The sequence below is a fragment of the Necator americanus genome, chromosome V (assembly GCF_031761385.1).
Source record: "Necator americanus strain Aroian chromosome V, whole genome shotgun sequence".
NCBI lineage: Eukaryota > Metazoa > Nematoda > Chromadorea > Rhabditida > Ancylostomatidae > Necator > Necator americanus.
In genome coordinates this window covers 634893-655641 of record NC_087375.1, presented here as the reverse complement: position 1 = coordinate 655641, position 20749 = coordinate 634893, and the positions used below count along the sequence as shown (strand labels likewise).

General features: G+C 36.8%; 1 protein-coding gene across 2 annotated transcripts in view; it reads right to left on the bottom strand.

Annotated features, from left to right (window-relative positions):
• Positions 1 to 20749, bottom strand: part of RB195_012585 (uncharacterized protein) — a gene marked incomplete at both ends in the record, with an annotated part of 54226 nt that overhangs the window by 13053 nt on the left and 20424 nt on the right. Inside the window, 4 exons of one of the 2 annotated variants that reach the window (XM_013447663.2) lie at positions 9869 to 9959; positions 12897 to 12957; positions 15806 to 15915; positions 16228 to 16378. In XM_013447663.2, coding sequence (XP_013303117.2) covers positions 9869 to 9959; positions 12897 to 12957; positions 15806 to 15915; positions 16228 to 16378 — 413 coding nt within the window. Of the gene's footprint in view, positions 1 to 9868; positions 9960 to 12896; positions 12958 to 15805; positions 15916 to 16227; positions 16379 to 20749 lie in introns of those variants that run through there. The other variant, XM_064202021.1, reaches the window with a different exon arrangement.

Genomic DNA, 20749 nt, shown 5'->3' with positions numbered 1-20749 from the left:
TACAGAAAAAAAAGGGTTTCAGAAATATGCCACCGATCATTTCATCCAACGAAGCTACTCTATACAATTGTATGAATGATAATGTGAAGGCATTTAAAGTGAATCAATGATGAAATTATCCGAAAAAGTAAACACTACGGATAAATCTTATTTCTGTTAGAAATAGAAATCATAGTATCGATGGAATTAGAAGCTCAGTACGGTTGCATCGTTTCTATGATTTTGGTGTAAACATTACTAAATTTGAAGCCTTTCGAGCTCCTGAGAGTGGATCCTATGATTTTTAGTCGTTTTTTTACGCTAACGTCCTTCCAAACCCGATCTCCTACTGAAGAAAACCGGACATTGAAAATCCCCTCGGACGCTATCGCTAAGTCCATTGGCGGTTTTTTGATCGGAACACATAATCGCTATCGAAAATCACTTGCGTCTAGCGATTGGTAAAGGTCGGCACGTTGGTCATTGGTCGAGTACGAAAAGATTCCGACAGATCAGATATTCGTCCCATCTTCTACAGAAATCTACAGCGGTATCACACTGTTCACCGATCAATACAATGTGTCCTTGAAAATTTTAGTTTCATCTCTGAATGTCGCAGATGTAGTTCCAAGAAAGAAAAAAGTCCACATATGGTCTTTTTCTGGTTCAGGATGGCATACATTAATCGCCGTGACGTTAACATACATTAGTTAATTTTTACTTAGAACTTAGATGGTCTGTTTTCACTGGACGTGCGGGTCCCAGCATCTTCTCCATTCTTTTTTCTTTTTTTTATTTTTTCGTTTCGACCTTCGGCAGTTAATCTTTATACGCGCAAAGTGGACCGAGAGACACTTCCAGTGAATAATAATAATAATAATAATAATAATAATAATAATAATAATAATAATAATAATAATAATAATAATAATAATAATAATAATAATAATAATAATAATAATAATAATAATAATAATAATAATAACAGTTATAGTTATAGTTATATGTACGAAGCAATTTAAATACTCAGAAAGAATGTCTGGAAACTCGGAAATTTTCCAGTTCGGAAAAATATTAACTAGCAGTTGTTGTGTTTCGGGGTTCACACATGATCAGGCGCTGCTTCACGCTACGTAGCAGTTGATACGTACGCTACGACTCTGTTGTGTCAATACAATGTGTCCTTGAAAATTTTAATTTGAAAAAATTCGATGTTTCGGGAGTTAACCTCACCTGGTGTGAGTTAACCTCCCGAAACATCGAAATAAATAAATATGGATTATCGAAACTAAAGGACAAAAATTGTAATATAAGTAATCAAAATTGAAATATTGATAAAAAAGAATTAAATTCTCTTGATTATAAGAGTTAACCCTATTAAATTTGCTATTCAGACCGGTTCCTACCTAGATTCAATCGAATTCATTGAAATGATACGTATCTGCATGTGACTTATGTAGATTGAGCACATTTTTATTTATGAATGGGTTCTAAACATCCTATAAATGCACGAGTTATTGCACGATTGAATACATTCGTTTTTTTTTCACGCCATGAAGCAAACAGAACGTGACACAATCAACATGGGCTTTTGTTCGTAGAACAACCGATTGCGGAAAGAACTGGACCACTAAATAAACAATACGAATCACACTAAATCGAGGATAGGAGTGAACCTTAACCTAATTGACACTAAGGGGATAAATTGGTGCAAAAGCACTTGGAAAGCTCTAATCCGATATTTTTCTTTCATTTTTTGAAATTTTTATTCATTATTATTATATTATGTTAAATTACATCATTATTTATTATTGCATTATTTTTATTTTTATTTCTACATTATTATAATATTATTATTAAAGACTACTTTTGGAGTTATTTCACACGCAGAGAACAATATGGCATCTATTCGTTTTTCGAAAAAAAAAGCGAAATCAGCCAAAATTGGTTCCCTAGGCTAACCTGAGCCTTTTCAAATGGGAAAGTTCGTGTACTTTCGTAAATTTGATCTATGAAAATTGTGTTTAAATTTCTAAAAACATTATTTCAACCTTAAATACGTGTTTTACATCTGAAATTACCGGGAAGAGGTTTCACTGACCTCAACATCAGTTTTCGCCCAATTATCAACCTCTAACCACTTTAGCACCAATAGGATCCCCTACGAAAACTGAACCATTTTTGTAAGAAAAACAAAAAAAGCATTTCTGCCCTGTTAGCAAGCCTGCAAAGAATGGGGGATGGAGAAAGTGCATCAGGCTCTGTAGATTGTTTATGAGAAAAAAAAATAAACACAGAAAGAGCGTTTGCACTCATAAGCCTCAAATTTACAACGAATTCCTCTACAAGGGGAATGGATCCCGGAAATGTGGCGCGGAAAGTGAATGAATTCCGTATGTCTTCGCGGAAATGATACGAGAAGACAACGCGAGACGAAATGAATGGATGAGGGAGGAGTGTTTGTTTGATAAGGGACAGTCAACAACGAAGTTTTGCACTCACATCGTGTCTGCTGCGTGCAATCTCTCAAAATTTTCTGTTGTTGCATCCTTTAAAAAAGAGGGAAATGACGATCTTATCAATCAGTCGGACATTCGTGCAACCGAAAAAAAAGAAACGTTACCAAATTCTTAATCGTGATTCTATGAAAAGATGTTCTTTGAAAAATATCTTTGTTGAGAAAATATCAATCTTAAAAAAAAAACAAAAAGAAAAAGTAGAAACTACAATGACCTGGAGAGCATTCTCCAGCATCCATTATCCAGCATCTGTTCATCGATAGCGATTTCTTTTTTCCTTTATCCCAGGAGAACCATTAAAATAGATATCTTGGCCATTTCGGGACGCATAGAAGGACACGCAAAAAAGTTTTCCTGTCTTTTTTTCTTAAATTTCAATGAGGAATTTCTGCCAAAAAGAAAGTTCAAATGACTACAACAAGACCATAAAGCTATTTTTTTAATTTCTTAGCCATTTATTCATATATGTGTTTCTATTATTTCTTTTATATTTCTTTATATTTGATTGAAAATCACTCCTTTTTCTTGGGTTTCGATTTCTGTCAAAACCGTTTCTTTCTTCATAATATGTTGGCAGACATTTGAGTGCAGTAAATAAATAAATAAATAAATTTGCAGCCGGTAAAATCCCATTCTATGAGAATGATCGGTGTACTTCCACAGAAAAAAGAAAGGTCATAAATAAATGTAAACAGGATTCTTCAAAATTCCTATTTCCTTCGTGTCATATCTCCGCCGCCCTTTCAACGGGGAAATTTTGTTTTTGGATGGAATTTACGACCTGTTTTGTTCACCACAACACTAACGACGTATCACATATCTTTATCGACATTAACCATCCGGGCCCTGTCGGGTTTGTTTCAGGTTGTTTTATATCAGCTGCGACAAAGTGGAAGTGATTACCGGACGAGCGTAGCGGTGGCTAATAGAGAGGTCATGACCTCGGAACAATCCACTCACAAGTAATAGGTTTAGTGGCATCACTTGGGAGTGCACTAACGAAAAATTAGCAACTTGCGATGAAAAAAGAGAAAATAGTGAAATTAAGTCAGTTATGGGTAAAGGATAAGGGGAACGGCGTTATCAACGCTTATGTAGAAACGCCCACGCTTTCGACTTCAATTCAGAATCATTCGAAGTTAGTGAACCCATGAGCAGCCTTCCAATAACTTGCGGAAGTGATCCGATGTGTCAAGTCAGTGTTTTTATCCAACCAGACAACTCTGGTACCAATTTATCGATTCCGGAAAAGCTTGGGAACACACTACGACAGTTTCGAACCATCGAGCGTTTATTCACTGCTACCTCATATATATCGATACTTTCCAAAATTGCTTAATATTCTATTTTTTTTTCCATCTATGGAAAATTTACTGTGGATGTAGCGCAGTCGATAAGAGATCCGCTGTGGTAGGGTCGATGGTTCGAAACCGCCCTGCGGCCTATTGTGGAGCAAAGCCTTTCATCTCTCTGGAGTCGATAAATTGGTGCCAGACTTGTCTGGAAGTATAAAAACACTGAATTGACAAAACGCATCGGCTGGTCCCCACAAGGGCCAACACGCGCTCCAAAACCTCTACGATCACGAATTGCAATAAAATGCGTTGGCGCATCCCAAATGGATTGATACGCCAGAGAACTTTTATGGGAATTTTTAAGAGAAGATAATTTCGGGATCCGATAGGCCCTAGAGGAATAAATATCAAGGAGGTCCCAAAAAGGGAAACATTAGCCATAAAATCATAAAAAAAAAAAGATTTTGTAATTACTCACATGGAAGTCTAAAAACTAGCCACATAGCATGTATTTCTTGGTGTTCTCTACACAAACATAACTCTGAGTGATCTGGATCTCGTTTTAGGACAGTTCCAGAAAATACAGCTGCATCATAAACCGATTCCTTTGATCATTCACAACTCTTTAGCGCACAACACATTCGTATGTGCACAAATTCGAGCAAATAACGGATAAAATAATGAGAATTGTGAGCAAATGAGACTAATATCTCGAATAACCACCTAGCCTCAGAATATATGCAGACGATTTATCAAAACCAGGGAAAAAAGAGAAAAGAAGAAAAGGGAAATTAAAAAATCAATTTAAATTAAAAGAGAAATTTCTGTAGTGATCAATATGCACAAAATTAAAAGCGAGGGGTAACTGAGCGGGGAAGACCGTAGGAAGGTTTGTAGTAAACACCCTAGGTTTTTTTTCTACTAAAGTGCATTTCAATTCTCAACTTAGCAATCACCACTCGATAATATTCTTCGCGGACGAAGGACATTCACGGGAGGTTGTAACCTTGCAATTTAAGGATTTCAGCAAAAAAGAACTGACGAGAAATTCAAACTGTTTTAAAGCTATGTGAAGATTTTTTCGAAGTTGACTTCATAAATAAAAATAATCAATAATAATAAATAAATAAAAATAATAAAATAGAATTATCGCCTAGAAGAAATTGAAAATAAACTAGCCAGAATAAATAAAAATACAAAAAGATTTAATGTGAAAGCTCATTGTGAAGTACGGATGTGGATTTAAGGAATCTCACAGAAACTTTTACTCCTAGCGATAAAATTAATTTAAAAAATTATTAGAAAAAAACACAAGAATACGACAAGACAAATTCTTGCACTGTTAAGCATATATTGCTGATTCAGGTCAAAATGGAACTAGATAGTGGCCTGACTTGGTTGTGGAATGAAGTAACCGAGCCCCGGGTTTTCCGGAAGTGAACAGAATTCTCAGGAACTTCTTAAGGGAGGTGAAATCTATTCGGTATTTTCAAGAATTTGTTGAAGAATTCGCAATGATATACGGTAAGAAACGGAAGGATATAGTTAAAATATCTGATAGTTGGGGATTTATGCTCCGAATAACTCAGATGGGGCTAGGAGCAATTAAAAATGGGACCCTCTTATGAATGACCGGGAAAGAAGCCAAAGAAGGCACAAAGCTCAGCAACGTGTCAGGAATGCTATTTCGCATTTCCATGATTGGAATGTCCTCGAACAACGATTGCAATGAGGCCACCACCACCACGGGGCCAGGGATTACTGTGAACGACCAGTAACGATTAGTTGCAGAAGCAGAGCGGAACGGCACGAAATCCTTGAGCCAGCGGCTGATGGCAATGCGGATTCAATAGAATAAGGATATTTTCACTAAAGTTATTAGTGGCAATTTGAGGACGGAATTTCCAACAACTCTACGAGCGGAGAAAGGAAAGAGGACAATGTTTGCTGGAGTATTTTCACAGTCGACAGCCGTCCCGCAGATAGTTGCGGATCTAGGGGGTGGCCTAGCCCTATGACTTGACCGTTTAAGTAGAAAGGACAACAAAAGAGCGCGTAGTAGGTGAACTCACATTGACCTCAACAAACAAACTCATCGACATCGACTGTTTTTGAGGAACCGAAAATTCATGGTAAAATTTATTTAATTATGTAATCTAAAAATTTCCAATGTTCTCTATGGAACAATAATTTTCAATTCAAAAGTGAATTACTCGATTAAATCCATCAAAACCTGATGATTAGGGTTTCTAGTGGGAAAAACAACAGCATTGTTATGAGGGGGGTTCGCGGATATTTAATTAAAGAGCCGTAATTTAATTAAAAAGGCTTATTATCGAAGCCACCATAAATATTGACGCCGGACAACTTTTGTATCCCAAAAAATGAACGAGCTTAGTCAATGAGTAAATTGTTTGTGACCTGTAAAGTCGTAAGAGGCTAATAATTTGCTAAAAAATAACGAAAATTAAAATTAAGGATGGACATCACGCACAAATTTACAAAAAATCAAACTAAGGAGGTCCAGATACCAGGAGGACATGACGAAAATATGACGGAAACGTGTAGATATGAGGAGTCTCGAATACAGAGTCAATTATTAACAGAATTTTTAGTTAATAGACTGGAAAGTTCTTCCGCCTCTAGCATACTGAACTTGTCTACAACTAAGCTTTTTACTGCCTTAGTCACCTAGTTAATTCTTACTTTTGTATCCATAAAAATCACCATGGCAGACGTGAATGCTTAGCATGGACAAAAATCAATAGGAATAGGCTTCGGTCACTTTTTCTTTCCAAAAAATCTAATATTTAAAGTCTGCTCTGCTCTGAGAATCAAATTATCAGTGGGGGCTTTTGAAGAGTTTCATGGTCACGTCTCGCGATGGGTGGAAACGTTTTTAAAATTCGTAAATTCGTCAGTTTTCCTTGAACAAACTTTATGAAACAGGTAATTTCCGCGGATCCCCTAACGATGTACAAAAATGATGAGAAGCGACGATGTTTACTAATAAATGGAAGCAATTAAACGCATCGGAATGGCTCATTTCGGGCATTGTTTTCGAAATTACGAAGAATATTACCTTGAAAATGCGATTGATCGGGGAAAAGGAACGCTCGGTGTCACTGACAGCAATCAGTAGCCGATACCCCCCAGCTCCAACTAATAGTGGAAATAGTTGGCACGACAAGGTCGAGCAGTATCGATTCATAATGGAGAACCGGAACCGCATCGGTTCACCGGAGAATCCACGGAAAACAGAAAATGTGATCGCAAACGAAACCAGATGGTGGAAAATGGAAATGAATACAAAAAAAAAGAGAGAATAGTCAAGAAATTAGCATAAAAATACAGTAAGTGAGCGGAATCGCGCCTTCTTTTTTGCTCCCGAGAAACCTCATCGTTCCTCGACGAAAAAAAGAATTGAGGATGGATAGGAGGAGAAGTTTGGCCGCGCTGTGTTGCGCTGGCATCCGCCCTTGTACATACATACAAAACAGGGCGGACGTCAAGAGCAGCGGATGATCGACAGCTCTCGCCTGACCTTGTGTAAAAGGTCATTCATAACGAGAGCCTAAGCCTCGATCCCGTCATTTAGAGATCCCTTAGGCAATTCATTAGGAACGTTAGATGACTAAGGAGACCAATAATGGCTGGGAAAGTCATAGTTTCCACTACGACTTGAATTATTCGTAAAATTCGTAAAGAAAAAAATTCTCAAAATTTAGCTACGTTACTTGTACTCTTCTAAACATAGCATTGTAAGACTTGTAAAGGAGAAAAAATCATAATTTCATCCTGTTCCCTCTATATTTCTCTTTTTCTTCATTTTTGTATATTAAAGAGAAGATACTGGGTGCCATATAAATTTGTGAGCGCTTTGAGTTCCATGCAGAAAGGCCGTTTGCGGAAAATTTGCCATTCTTTAAACTGTAAAATTCCAGAGAACGGTGTTATCGTTTTTTTTTCTTTGCCATCCTAGCCACTCGGATTGTACGCTCCCTCTTCTAACAAACATTCAAGTGAATATAAGTGAATATAAGTAAGTAAGAATACATTTGTCTAGATGGAAAAAAAATCCAGCAATTCTCTGAGTTTTCCTAGAAAAAAAAAGTCTCACTTCTTAATGAATTGAAGCAAATGAAGGTTTGCAGCAAAGTGAAAATAGTTTGTGAACAGAAAGTGAACGCAGGAAAAATGAATGGGTGGTTTACACCAACAAAACAGGTTCTACCTAATTAGAGAACCTGTTATGTTGGTGTAAACCCACTCATTTTTTCACAGTTAGTTTAAAAAAGTAATTAACTTCAAATGTTTACACATTTTACTAATCGCTAATAGACTATTTACCTATCGTTTGGATGCTTTCTGTAGAGTGATGAGACACTTGAGAGGATAAATCACTAATGGCTTCGATTTTTTCCAGAATCTGACGAAGGCGATAATGCCGAAACGTTAGCTGTTGTTTAAAAAAATCAAAAAAAAAATCAGGACCAATCTTGGCTACAGCTCAAGAAAATCAATTAAAAACTATTTGCTAATCAATGGGTGCAATAATTTACTCAAAATTGACGGTTACAAGCAAAGTTGTAGGGATAAATATGTAGTTTAACAGTAAATTTGATGAAGTAATCGTGATCTGACGAGGATATAAAGAGGTATGTACCGGTTTTTCCCGCAAAACTCTATGATGGATCAATCCAACAAGCACATATGTAACAGCTATAACTTATTGCAAGATCCTGTAGCTGGAAATATAACTTGAATTGTTGATTGGGAATTCATTCATGGGAAGTAGCGTCAAATTGAAAATAAAGGATATTTCAAAAATCTAATGTTTGATATAATATTTGAAAATGAAATCTATTTTTTAATATTTTATTTCTAGTATTTGAAAAGTCTATAAAGGATAAAAACAGTATTCTGGCGTTGCGATTTTTATCTGGCGCTTAGTGAATAAATTTAATAGGTTTTGCACCACGTTGCCACGATTTTCGCTTTTAAATACAAGCAAAATTAGTTACTATTAGCTGCGAATATTAAATTCGTACCAGCTATTAAGTATTTGAAAGAAGTGCTTTTGAGTATTAAGTTCTTTACAATCATTTTTATTACCAGAAATTTAAATATAACAAAAAACACTTCAACAGTTTTGAATTAAATATGAATCTGGCACGTAAAAGCGCTACAATTCGACACCGTGGCACCCATATCTCTGTATTCTGGTGCCAAAAGAACTAACTAACGTCCCAGTACCCTTCTCGATCCATGACCCTGTTTCCTGGCAATGGATCACTGATCAGACGCCGTCTGACCTACTCCGCAGCATTTGTTTGTTTTCTGGCGTCGGCGCTTCTCGCTGCTGCCGTGGGATTTGCCTCACTGCCTCTGGCGCAAATACATCTAACTGACGCCATTTTTTTATCAGTCTCCTTTGAGGCTCCTCCTCAGAAGGAAGAGGAACATAACTAGATGGTAGTTAGAGTGGTTTAGTGATAAGCACAAGATGAAGAAGTGTAAATAAATATAAATTAAAATGTATTAATTAACAAAGAACTATCCCTGGGTCATAATTCAGTTGTTCTTCACACCTCTCACCTCTAGTCATATTTCATCTTGGTTCAACCTCATCCATCACCTTTCACGCGATGCCTCGATCATAGCTCTGTCAGACATCAGTAGCACTTCATATCTCACGGCTCTGTCATATCTCATACTTCAGTCATACCTCAGTCTTACCTCACACCTCAAATCTAAGTCGCACCTGCTTGGGGCTTTCTGCAACTTTTCTTTTGAAGACGAAAAACGTCAGCCGGCGCTGGCTGTATAACAAAATCCGCAGCCGCTCTGCACCTAGTTAGGTCTAACTGGAGAATTCAATTAGAGCGAAGTATCTTGTTCATTAGCGAAGAATGTGATAAGTGCTTGAAAGCGATGAGGACGACGGAGGTTTTTGAAGAAATGGGCGTGACATAAGGAAGACGGTGGAAAAGTTGGTGAGTTACAGTTTCTTTTAACTTCAATGCCAAAAGGAATCTCACGTTATACTCCTAGCTGCAGAAAAAAAAAACTAACTTTTTCAGTCTCTTCGTGACCTCCTTGGTTCGATCCTTGTTCACCGATACGAGATACGCTTCAATCACTTTCGGTTCAGTCGACGTTGACTCTAAATATATAAAAATATTTGTCAACATTTATAAATTAACCGCATCACTAGGAAAAATTTCGATGTTGGGTTTTCTATTTTACAAAAAACAACAAAAACATAAAACATCCCTCTAGGTCCGGAATTCGAGTGTATCAAGAACTCGAAGCTGATCAGTTTACGCAACGAATCACCTTTTTACATTAGTTTTTACATTACTTTTTTAATCACACTTTTACAAGTAATAAGACCTACTTCATCATCAGTAGAGAGAGGGCCTGATCTCTTAGGAGATGGTGTGAGTTAGACTGGAGCGCTTTTAGATAACTACGTGTACCGATGTAAAGAAATGCCCCGTGGGGTAAATCAATCAGTTTGATTTGGCCCATTTCCAAATTTTTACAAGATGAGTTTGTGTTTGTGCTTTTAGGAAAGAATAATATTTGGAAATGAAGTCCGGAACTTAGCTACTACAGGAAAAAAAAATCAGCGAAGATTTCCCTCAACGCTCCTTTTGGGCTGTGTATAGGAGGTATTTTTTTTCTTGTTAATGTGAAAAATGGACGTTTATTTCACCACTTATTTAACAAATAAGTCAAACAAAATGGAATCTACTGAAGCTATGTTGCCTCTGGATTTGCTCGTTAACTGCAACTCTTATCCGACAGGGAAATCCTTTTAATAAGACGTCTTGAAATGAGAGAAATGAATTTTTTAGAACTATACCGCAATTGGACATAGCGAGCTTATCTCGCATTATCTCTATAAATTCAATACACTCCCGAAATCTAGGTTTAATATTCTTCATTATTTATTAAAAAATCACAAAATGAGAAGAGAGGTAAAAATATGCAGAATTATATGCAGTTTACTATGTCTGCATAACGTACAAAACCTCTGAGCGAGTACCAACTTTAGGAAGAAAGCGCTCCCAACTTAAATCGGAGGGGGAGAGGGAGAGGGGAGGAGGAGGGAGTGAGAGATGAATGCAAACTTTGCCATTTGTTAGCTTTAAATGCTGATGCGTGCGAGAATAAATCGTTAGGAAAAAGAAAGAAGGATATTCCCTGCAAAAAAAAGAGTAACATCAATGCTTCAGAGGAGGACACATACCAAGGAGAATGGGAAGATTTAATTGATTTTCCCCTCAAACACTTTTCGTTATTTTATTGTGCAAAAGAAATTTGTCTGGAGCTCACAACACGAATAAATCCATAGCTTTGAGAATAAAAATAAAGCTTGCTGATGCGGAAAAAAACGAAAAAAGACTTTTTAGAAAAAGAAAAAAGATATGAGTGATAGTTTCGAAAATAATATGAGTGCGATTTAAATGTAAAATGACTCCAAATCAATTGAACAGTTCTTTTTCCTCTCAGTTCCGGATGCATCATGTAAAATTACCAATTCTTAACTCTTAGGACCAGAAAATTTTGAAAAATTCAAGGAAATTTTTAGTGGAGACGTTCTACACTACATAGTTGTCCACTTGAAGTACTATGGTTTATTCCCGTAATAATGCAGTTAGGAGTGGGTGTATGTAGCGTAGTCGGTAAGAGGTTCTGCTGTTTCTGCAAGATCGATATGAGGTTCGAATCCTCATGTGGTTGCATACTGTAGTGGCAAAGAGTAAAGGTAGAGTAAATTAAAATGCGCATGTGTATATGTATTTTTTTCAGGTAGATTTTTTCAAATTTTCAAAATATTTTCTATTTCTAAATTTCTGTATTTTTTCAACATCAATCAAAATTCTCAATAAAAAGAAGTTTTCGTCAGTAAAACAAAGATCTAAAGCAGGTGCTTGAGAATTTCTTCCCGAAAAGAACATTTTGGTTGATGTTCACCTGGAAATCTGATTTACCATACCTTTTTTGTGGAGATTTTTTTGTGACGCAATGTAAGAACATGTGGAGAAAGTAAGATTATGAAATAATTCTGAATAGCCACTCATTTAGCTCTAATGGATGTTTCTAAACTTAACTTTTAATGTGCACTATTCTCTGCGATAGTTAGGAAAATTGAAAGAAATTCTGGATTGAGCACAACGGCTTCTTCGTAGAAATGGGAGTGTCGCCGTTTGGTGGGCGGTACACAGCTGTGACTGCGTTGACTTCAACGTGAAAGCACCGTACTAGGACGAGGAGGGGAGGATGATAATGGCTTCTTCCTTAGCGAGGCCGAAGTGCTTGGTGTTGTTAATCAACTCAGGATCGTAGAGGTTTAAAATGAGTGTATGAGGCCTATGGAACGAATTACGGGGAGACCGATCCATTAAGACGCATCCTTCCAAGCAAATCTGGGACCAATTTATCGATTCCAGAAGGTTTAAAAGCTCAGTTTATCCTCGGCGATTTCAGTATCAAATCACTGGCATTCCAGACGTAGTGGAAACCTCATTGTACTGCGTTATATTCGCTAACGCTTTCTTACAGAGATTTCTTTTTCATTTGATTTCGATTCTTTTTCAGAAATAGGAAATTACATTTGAGTTGGCAAAGACGCTTTTGGCAACATTTTCGAAATATTTTTAGACTAGAATCCTCACTAGAAACTCTATTCATTCTAGAATCGTAGGGTAGCTAAAAGATCGGATACCAAAATCAAATACCAATACCTATATATATATATATATATATATATATATATATATATATATATATACATATATATATATACATATATATGTATATATATATATACATATATATACCAAAGTGAAATATTTTTTTAGGGTTGGATATACCAAAGTGAAATAATTTTTAAGGTTGGATAAGGAGGAAAAAGTTGGAATTGATAACTATTCGATTTTTATTTGATTCTATCGAATTTTACGATTGGATACCAGGTCCATATATTGGCTACGGAATTTATTCTAAACTTTGAGTCTTCGAGAGGTTCTTGCGTCAAGGAACAATTTGAAACATACAAGATAGAATCGTGAAATAACAAAAACGAACTCACGTTGGGTCTTATCGATAGATTTCCGACGAACTTTCAATTGAATTCTTTTTGACCGAATACACTGAAAATAAACGAATAGTATTGTTTTAGTTTGCAAGTTATCGACAGCTCCGTCTAATGTTTACTGATCAGTTCACCGCACATAAACAAATACGGAAATCGCACGTGCTAACACTTTGAGGGCATTGAGGTCGGAGGGGAATTTCTCTTGTTCGGACAGCACAATGGGGATAAGTATTTTCTCTTTATCCATTATTTCCGTTCAATCGGATCAGGAACCGAATTGTTCTGCCAATGTTCTTCCGGGAATTGATAGTCAGTTTACAATTCTTTAGGTCACAATTTAACTTTAATTAACAGTCAGGTGTCTGTATATTTTGGGGGCATATGAGTAAAACAATTTCTGCAATTATATTGCGTAGGTTCCTTTTACTCTGTAAAAAGATGATGTTGCTCAGAAAACTTCCAGAAACGAAAAGCTGGGTAGTCGAACTTCCAACGATAGCAGGAATTTTTTTTGCGAACAATCAGGCGGCAGCTTGATCTTGAAATTGATATAATCAAAGCAAAATTTCAATTCAAGTCCAATAGATTTCAATAAAGGATAGAATAAGGATGGTAGTAGTGATTGAGAAATCATCTTTTTTTCACGAAAATATGACATAAGTTCTGAATTTTGATCTATATACATAGAATACTGTAGGAAAGAGAAGTGCATAGAAGCTCGTTCCAAAGGAGATACATGGATTTTGTCGCTGAGCCTCCCCAGCCAAGTGATCGAGAAATGCCTGCGCCTTTCCTCCCTAGTTGAAATACACTCCTTCCTTACCGTACTCTGTATCAATTGTGCAACAATTGACGGATAGTCAGTGTCGTTCTACTGAAGACAATGGCGAAACGATGAATTTCTATCCTCAACGTGACAAAATGGGGTTTTCACGAAAACTTTACGTAAAGTTCAACAGGAAATTCTAACACTAAAAACTTCTAATCTTTCTAATCTAGAAAGTTAAAAGGAAATATAACCTAAGGAACCGTAGATGACACCCAATTTACTGATTAAGGCACTTAAATCCAAAGGCACCGCGGATTGGGGGTGATTCAAAGCTATCGGGGGTGATTCAAAGCTAGACGCCAATTTTTTGAGAGGCAGTGAAGAAAACAGAACAGAAAGAAGGGATACCTTATACATAAAAATAAAAAAAAACAATTAAACAGAGTCTGTTTTTCCATGATTTTTGACATTTCTTGATCGCTTTGTCCAGAAAATGTCTTAAAAATTGTAACGATGATAAGAATAAAGAAGAATATAGAAAAATGTAATTATGTATATTCCATATTTTAACGGGGATCTTTGCAAAAATAAACAGTGAATGTTTCGCTATAGTAAGGAATATTTCTCTAATACATTTATTCGCTTCAGAGGCCGGTATGACGCAAATACCGACTAAATTAGCTGAAATCTTAGCGCATAAGTGGGAGGAACTTTAGAGAAACACGTCTTGAAGCACTTTTGGCCGCAAAAAAAGTCTCGAAGGATAAGGGATAAAGAGCTTGTCATTGAACAATCCAAGCAAAGTCTTCGACATCAAAATTGTGGAGGTTTTCCCGGCGCGTACGCGGCTTGTTCAATGATTTTGGGACCAGCGAAAGTGTCAAGTAACTGTCTTCTTCCTCTCATACACGAGTGTGGATATAGGAGGAATTGTCTGGATTAAATTAATCAATCACTAGTTCCTCGTTCAAAAAACTATCAAGAAAAGAACTAAGGAGTCTAACCTGTTCACTTTTTCAATAACTTTTTTTTCCTTTTTTATTTTTTATTTTCGAGCTGGAAAACGGGCTGGAAACCGAGCAATATCGAGAGGTCAGGACTATTCTTGATTCACTGATGTGCCCAGATTTGAGATCTTCGTCAGAAATTCATCCATGAATGACAGAAACGAATCCTTATCCATTACTGATAGCTTTATGGCATTCGTAACGCTCTGTGAGCTTTAAGAGTGCAATTCCTTAACACCATCCATACGCCAGTGCTTAAGGATACTGCACAGTGTGTAGATCTCATTCGCCCTGAGCCATAATCTGTAAGAACATGGTGGTTTGTCAACCCCTGGTCAGTTTCCTGTCCTGTTTGGAGTTCTTGCATGGTGTACTTAGAACTATATCGAAGTCTCTCTTTATCCCTTATCTTTTCAAGGAGAGAGGAGAAGTTCTATGGGATATGCATATCCTCGAAAGACCTCAAACCTTTTTCAGGCTTCTGATAAAGACGAGGTTGTCGAAACATCAGGCTACAGATATGTTTGGCCAAAACCTCGTTGGCACAACAAGAAAATATAAATGTAGTTCAGTTTGAATTTTTGATCCCAGTTTCAAAACAAATAAATAAATAAATAAATAAATAAGTAAATAAATATGAGGATGATCTGAGTGAGCCCTCTGGATTAAACGCTCACCAAGGATATCGGAAAGCAGTTTAGAAAGTACTCTTGGTCAACGTCATTCACTACCAAATTTTTCATTCCCATCACCACGTTAAAATCCTAATTTAAAACAACCTTACCGAGTTCAGAATTTAAATTCGATGTTCGGTGATATCTTCATATCTTCAAGTAATTTCATTTATTTATTTATTTATTCATTCTTTACATGGTAATCTATGTGTTTACGAATGGAGGATACAAGGAACGAATAGCACAAATAACACCAGCAAAATAATAACGATGAGTACATACATATGTTACCGAATACGACTGAAGAAACTTCTAATTACTTGCTTGCTTAAGGAATCTGTTAATAGCTTTCTTAAATACTAAGCTTAGCGGGTGTGGATATTTTTTTGGGCATAATTGAGTAGTCCGAGGCAGCTCTGTCAACGAAAAAGTGTTTATAAAGTTTTTTCGTACCTCTTGTATGTATTTGACGACCTCCTCATGAGATTTCCCCTCAATCTCAACGTCGTTCACTGCAAGTATTTCATCGCCTACGGTAAGACCGGCTCGCTCGGCTGCTGTGCCTAAAATTATCCTAATCAACGAATGAGGCAAGATATAGAGTTTGCTGACGAGTTTGGCTCACGGCCTCCACAACACATCTGTTTCTCAAGGGAAAATATGTGCAGCTCTGGATTCTGTTTACACTTCTAACAGCAATGTTTCCATAATGACAGGGAAAGTCCACTTTTTGAGTGTCTGAGGACACTTTGTCTCATCTATTCGCACTAATTTCTCATCATTATCGTCGTCAAGGGAATAACGAATCATAGAGGCTGATTGGGTTTCGTATAACGACTGTTTCACAATATTTTATCTTTTAAAAAAATGCTTACCGTATACTTGCACCCCATTCGGCGCTTCAGTAATCGAAATCACAAATCCGTTCAAGGTAGTATCTTTGCGCTCTTTATGTGAGCCGAGACGTTTTAGCGAACAACGTTTCAGCTCACTTAACGCTATAGGAATCGAGACAGATTTAGACATCTATCTAAAAGAGTTGTGAGATGAAATGGAAATTAGTCGGAGGTCAACGAGGAATAAACGGCGAGTAGGAGGAGAACAATTTGAAAGCGATTAGAAAATTCTCTAGTTTATTTTATTTTTCTATTTCTCTAGTTTCTTTTCTATTTTCTTTCTATTTCTCTAATTTATCTTATTTTTCTATTTTCTTCCTTAGCAAAAATGGCTACTACCGCGAAAAAACGAAGTTGACATCCAGAGTCCTCGGTGGGAAATAAGCTTACGAAGTTTTCAAAAGAGGAGAAGTTTCCAACTTGGTGGATATTCACTCTGAGCATGTGAGAATTGAAGGATTCAAAGAACGGCTTGAATAATGAGTGACGTGCTTAGACTATCGAAGGAGTAAAGAGGAGATGAGATTTGTCTTCCAGAAAAGCACTGTCCCACTGTACACGAAGAAAAATTTCCATTAATGACAAGAAGAGAGGAAAAGGGAAGGGAAACATTGAAGATACTGTTCAAGCATGGTATTTCTTATGTTCATCAAGTTGAGATGCTCGAAAAGACCAAGAAAAAAAAGACATTAGAAAACAAAAAAGAGCTTGGGATGACCTAGCCTGGTAACGAAAATATTGGGGAAATATATAAGGATTTAAGAAGCAGGTGGTGCAAAACGCAATGGCACTTAATGCAGCTAAATACACTATATTCTTTACCAAGGAATATCAATAATATCGTTGTTGTTGTGTTGTTTTGAAAAAGAAGTAAACAAACAGAATGAACCAATCAGTTTAGAACAATAATAATAATAAATAATAGTTTAGAACAATAATAAGAATTAACCAGCTAGTGACTTATTCCTTTTGCCGAGAGTATACTCTTCTTGAGGAAAAAAAAATATTGGTGCTGAAATAGAATCCAGATAAGAGCAAAAGTGTTTTTTTTTGCAGATAGTGTTATCGCCATGGGGACATGCACCCATTTTTGTGTGTTGTTTTTTCGTTACTGCTATTATTAATTCGTCATTATCGTATTTTTCACATCATATCCTTAAATGGTAGTTTTTTTTATTTCATTTTAGATAGATGTAGCTATCGTAGACGATATGAAATTTCTATTCTCATCATATACAGCTCATGTTTTACAACGCTAATTCTGACAAACGATTACTCTGTGGAAACAGATCGAAATTATGTTAATGAACATCTATCCAGATGTCAGTGATCGGATCCCCGGAGATTTAATTGCCAGCGTTGCACCTCGGTGTGAAGTAGGAGAAATTAAATTTTTCCCCCATCTTTAAAGGTTTGTACACCTCGTAGAACATATCACTTTATTTTGAACTAATTTCCTAGAAAAAAAAGCGCCATTTTATGAGGAATAGGGGAGAATGAGCAGGGTCAAGCTGGGTCCCGTAATCTAAAATCCGAATTCCATCCTTTCCCTGGATTTCCCGCACTACACCAATTTTGTGACACGCTTCTTTTAAGTCATCAGTGTTTTACAGGTTTGCGAGATTTTGAACCTATCCGTATATCGGCAATTGTTGCTCAAAATTTTTACTTTAAGATGTTGTGACTAAACTTTGTGATTTTCTTCCCTTTGTATAGAGTGGTTTCTTCGTCGCCAGTCTTATAAATGATATTTATTTTTGGAAGTTTTTCTCATAACTGCTATGTAAAGAAAATTCCAAGTCTCAAAATTTTCAGTGAAAGAAGAAATAAATACGTCACGATGATTTCTAAGAAAAAAAAAAACAATACGTTAGCACAAGCCAAAAGTCAGATTTGCTTTTGTTGGATTCTGGAAACACTGTTTGGTTGTGGCTATCCATAGAAAATTGGTCAGTGGAATCATTTAGAATTTTAACTTCTGGTTTTTTTTTTAGTTTTAGAGGATAGCCGCTTCACAAATTGTTTTTTTTTCTATCTCTTCACTTATCGTTGTGAGCTAGGAGCTGAAGTTCTTGTAAAGAAGTAAGAAGTAGAAGAAAAGAAAAAAGTAAAAAGTAAAATGAAGTTAAAGTATAAAGTTTTATTGTTTCAGAGACACTAACAAGCTCCTTTTCTACGACCATAATAAGTATCGGGTTGATCACTATTTTTAGCTCACAGTTTTAGTTTCTTTTCATTTTCTATTTTTTATAATACTAACTAGCTGGACTTATTATTTTCTTTTTGAAATTCTTCCTAGCAATTGGTCCTTATTTTCTCTCAGGGTTGGCTAGCTGTCCAAGGATTGCAAGGTAAGTGAACCCTTCCCGTCTGAGCTCGCCTCACCCAGGGCTCAGGCTTCGCCCAAGAGCCCTGACGGACTCCTGGGACTCCCTTTTGGGTTAAATTCGTCACCCGGTAAATTCGTTAACCATTTATCCATTGTAGCATTCTGGATCTACGAAAAGGATCTCGTAAGAAGATTTCTCCTGTTCCAGGAGAATGACCAGCCGACCCACCACACAATGTGCTAGAAAGGAACAACTTTTCTACATAAACACTAGGGCAAAACTCTAATGAGCTCTGTTCCTTCTTATTTTTATTCTATAGAACACCTATAGAAGGAAAATAAGAAGGAAAACCTATGGGTGTTTTCGAATAAATAAATAGGTAATCTACTGTTGTCTAAGATAAGTTTTTTGAACTATAGTACAGAAATTTAAAAGCTGAGGGTAGAAGGCATAAAATGGATAAAGTGGGCAAAGGATGAAATGTATGGTGTGGGAATCAATGCGTTTCGGATCCGCCGACGTGTTCGACTTTAATTGAAATTCATTTGTGATTTATGGACGGGTGTCCAGCCGATGTAATCATTCGCGCTGGAAAAAAAAGTAAAACGATATATCAAAGCAGTTTTTTTCTATCCTCTGAAGCAAATCTGGCACCAATTCGTCAACCCTTGGGGAAGGACAGTTCGGCAGGATTTGTGGGTTTTCGAACAATCGACTGTATAATCGCAGCGGAACCTCTTACCGACTACGCTACACCTACTCTGTAGATTAAATAGTTATGTAGAACCACAGTCCACAATTTTCAGGCACGAAACGTAAAAAAAAATCTGCGGATCAGGCCTCGCTACTTCCGAAAATTACGTCTCGGAAGGCAAATGCTGTGAACATCTGTGAATAATAACAAGGTAGCGGTGGCGATCAGACGAAAAACGATAGAATTAATCCGAAAAGAGAAAAAAATGGAATGCATAATAAAAATAGCAACTATTAGAGAAATTTGCTGAGGCCTTAAATAGCTTTAACCTTAAATAAACCATTTTGAAAAGGACAAGCACGAAAAAATTAGCTCCTATCAAAATGCACAAATGTTTACGAACAAAAATGAATGGGCTTTGCTTGCATTTATTTCCAAAGGCACCATCCGTCGTAGCATGTGAGAAAGACAGTTTCGCGAGGAGATTTATAGTTGCGGTTGCGCGGGTCAATAACATCCGCAAGGACGGATAGTAGCGGAATACGACGAGCTAACCAGGAATCAGGATCGTGCCCGGAACATCATGCACTTTTACCACCATCCAAACACAATAAATCAGTATCAATGGAACTGCGACAGATACACAACTGCAAAGTACAGAGAGAGGCACAATTTTGATCCAACAAATAAAGTAAAGAAAGTTTTTCTTTTTGCGTAAACAAATCTGTTTATAATGCGGTCGACTTCAGTTCACAATCGTGTGGAGTAAGGAACGGATGTGAGGATGACATCCGAGCCTATTTATCATGTCAACGTCTTCATCCTTCCATAGAAGTCTGGTACACACTTAGCGACTGCCGAGGGATCCGAAGCCTACATGGCCTTGGGCGATTTTGAACCACCAACCTACCAAGCGCTGTAGGAGCCGCTTACCGTTGCAGTAAGTCCGCTCAGCGGGAAAAAACAAACAAATAAACAAACAAGCAACATGACAACAAGTGTCGTAGCTAGGAAGCAGGAAGAGGGGGAGATGGGTCGGGAGCAGCCGCAATGATGCTGTACACTGGCAGAATGCGCTCAAGCAAATGTCTATGCGGGTAGTTGCTGATGAACATCGACGAAGATTAATGAACGAGTCGAAACGAAACGACAATCGCAGCACAACATCACTTCAATCACATGAACTTTATCCTAAACACCTGATACGAGGCGCTCTTAATATTTCGTTGGATTGAACCTGGATCAAAAATCGCTCTCACAACCTCATGGATGAAAATCGAAAAGTTCCACTTCGAATGAACCCCAGCATAGTAAGATGTCGTATTGATTTTCAATAAGCTGTAATTATTTGATAACCTCGTGCACAGCTTATTAAAAATCAATACGACATAATAGATAAAATTTATTAGATCCCGTTATTTTTTATTAAGAAACTTCAAAATTTTTCAGTATTTCAAAACTTTTCGCGAATAGGTAT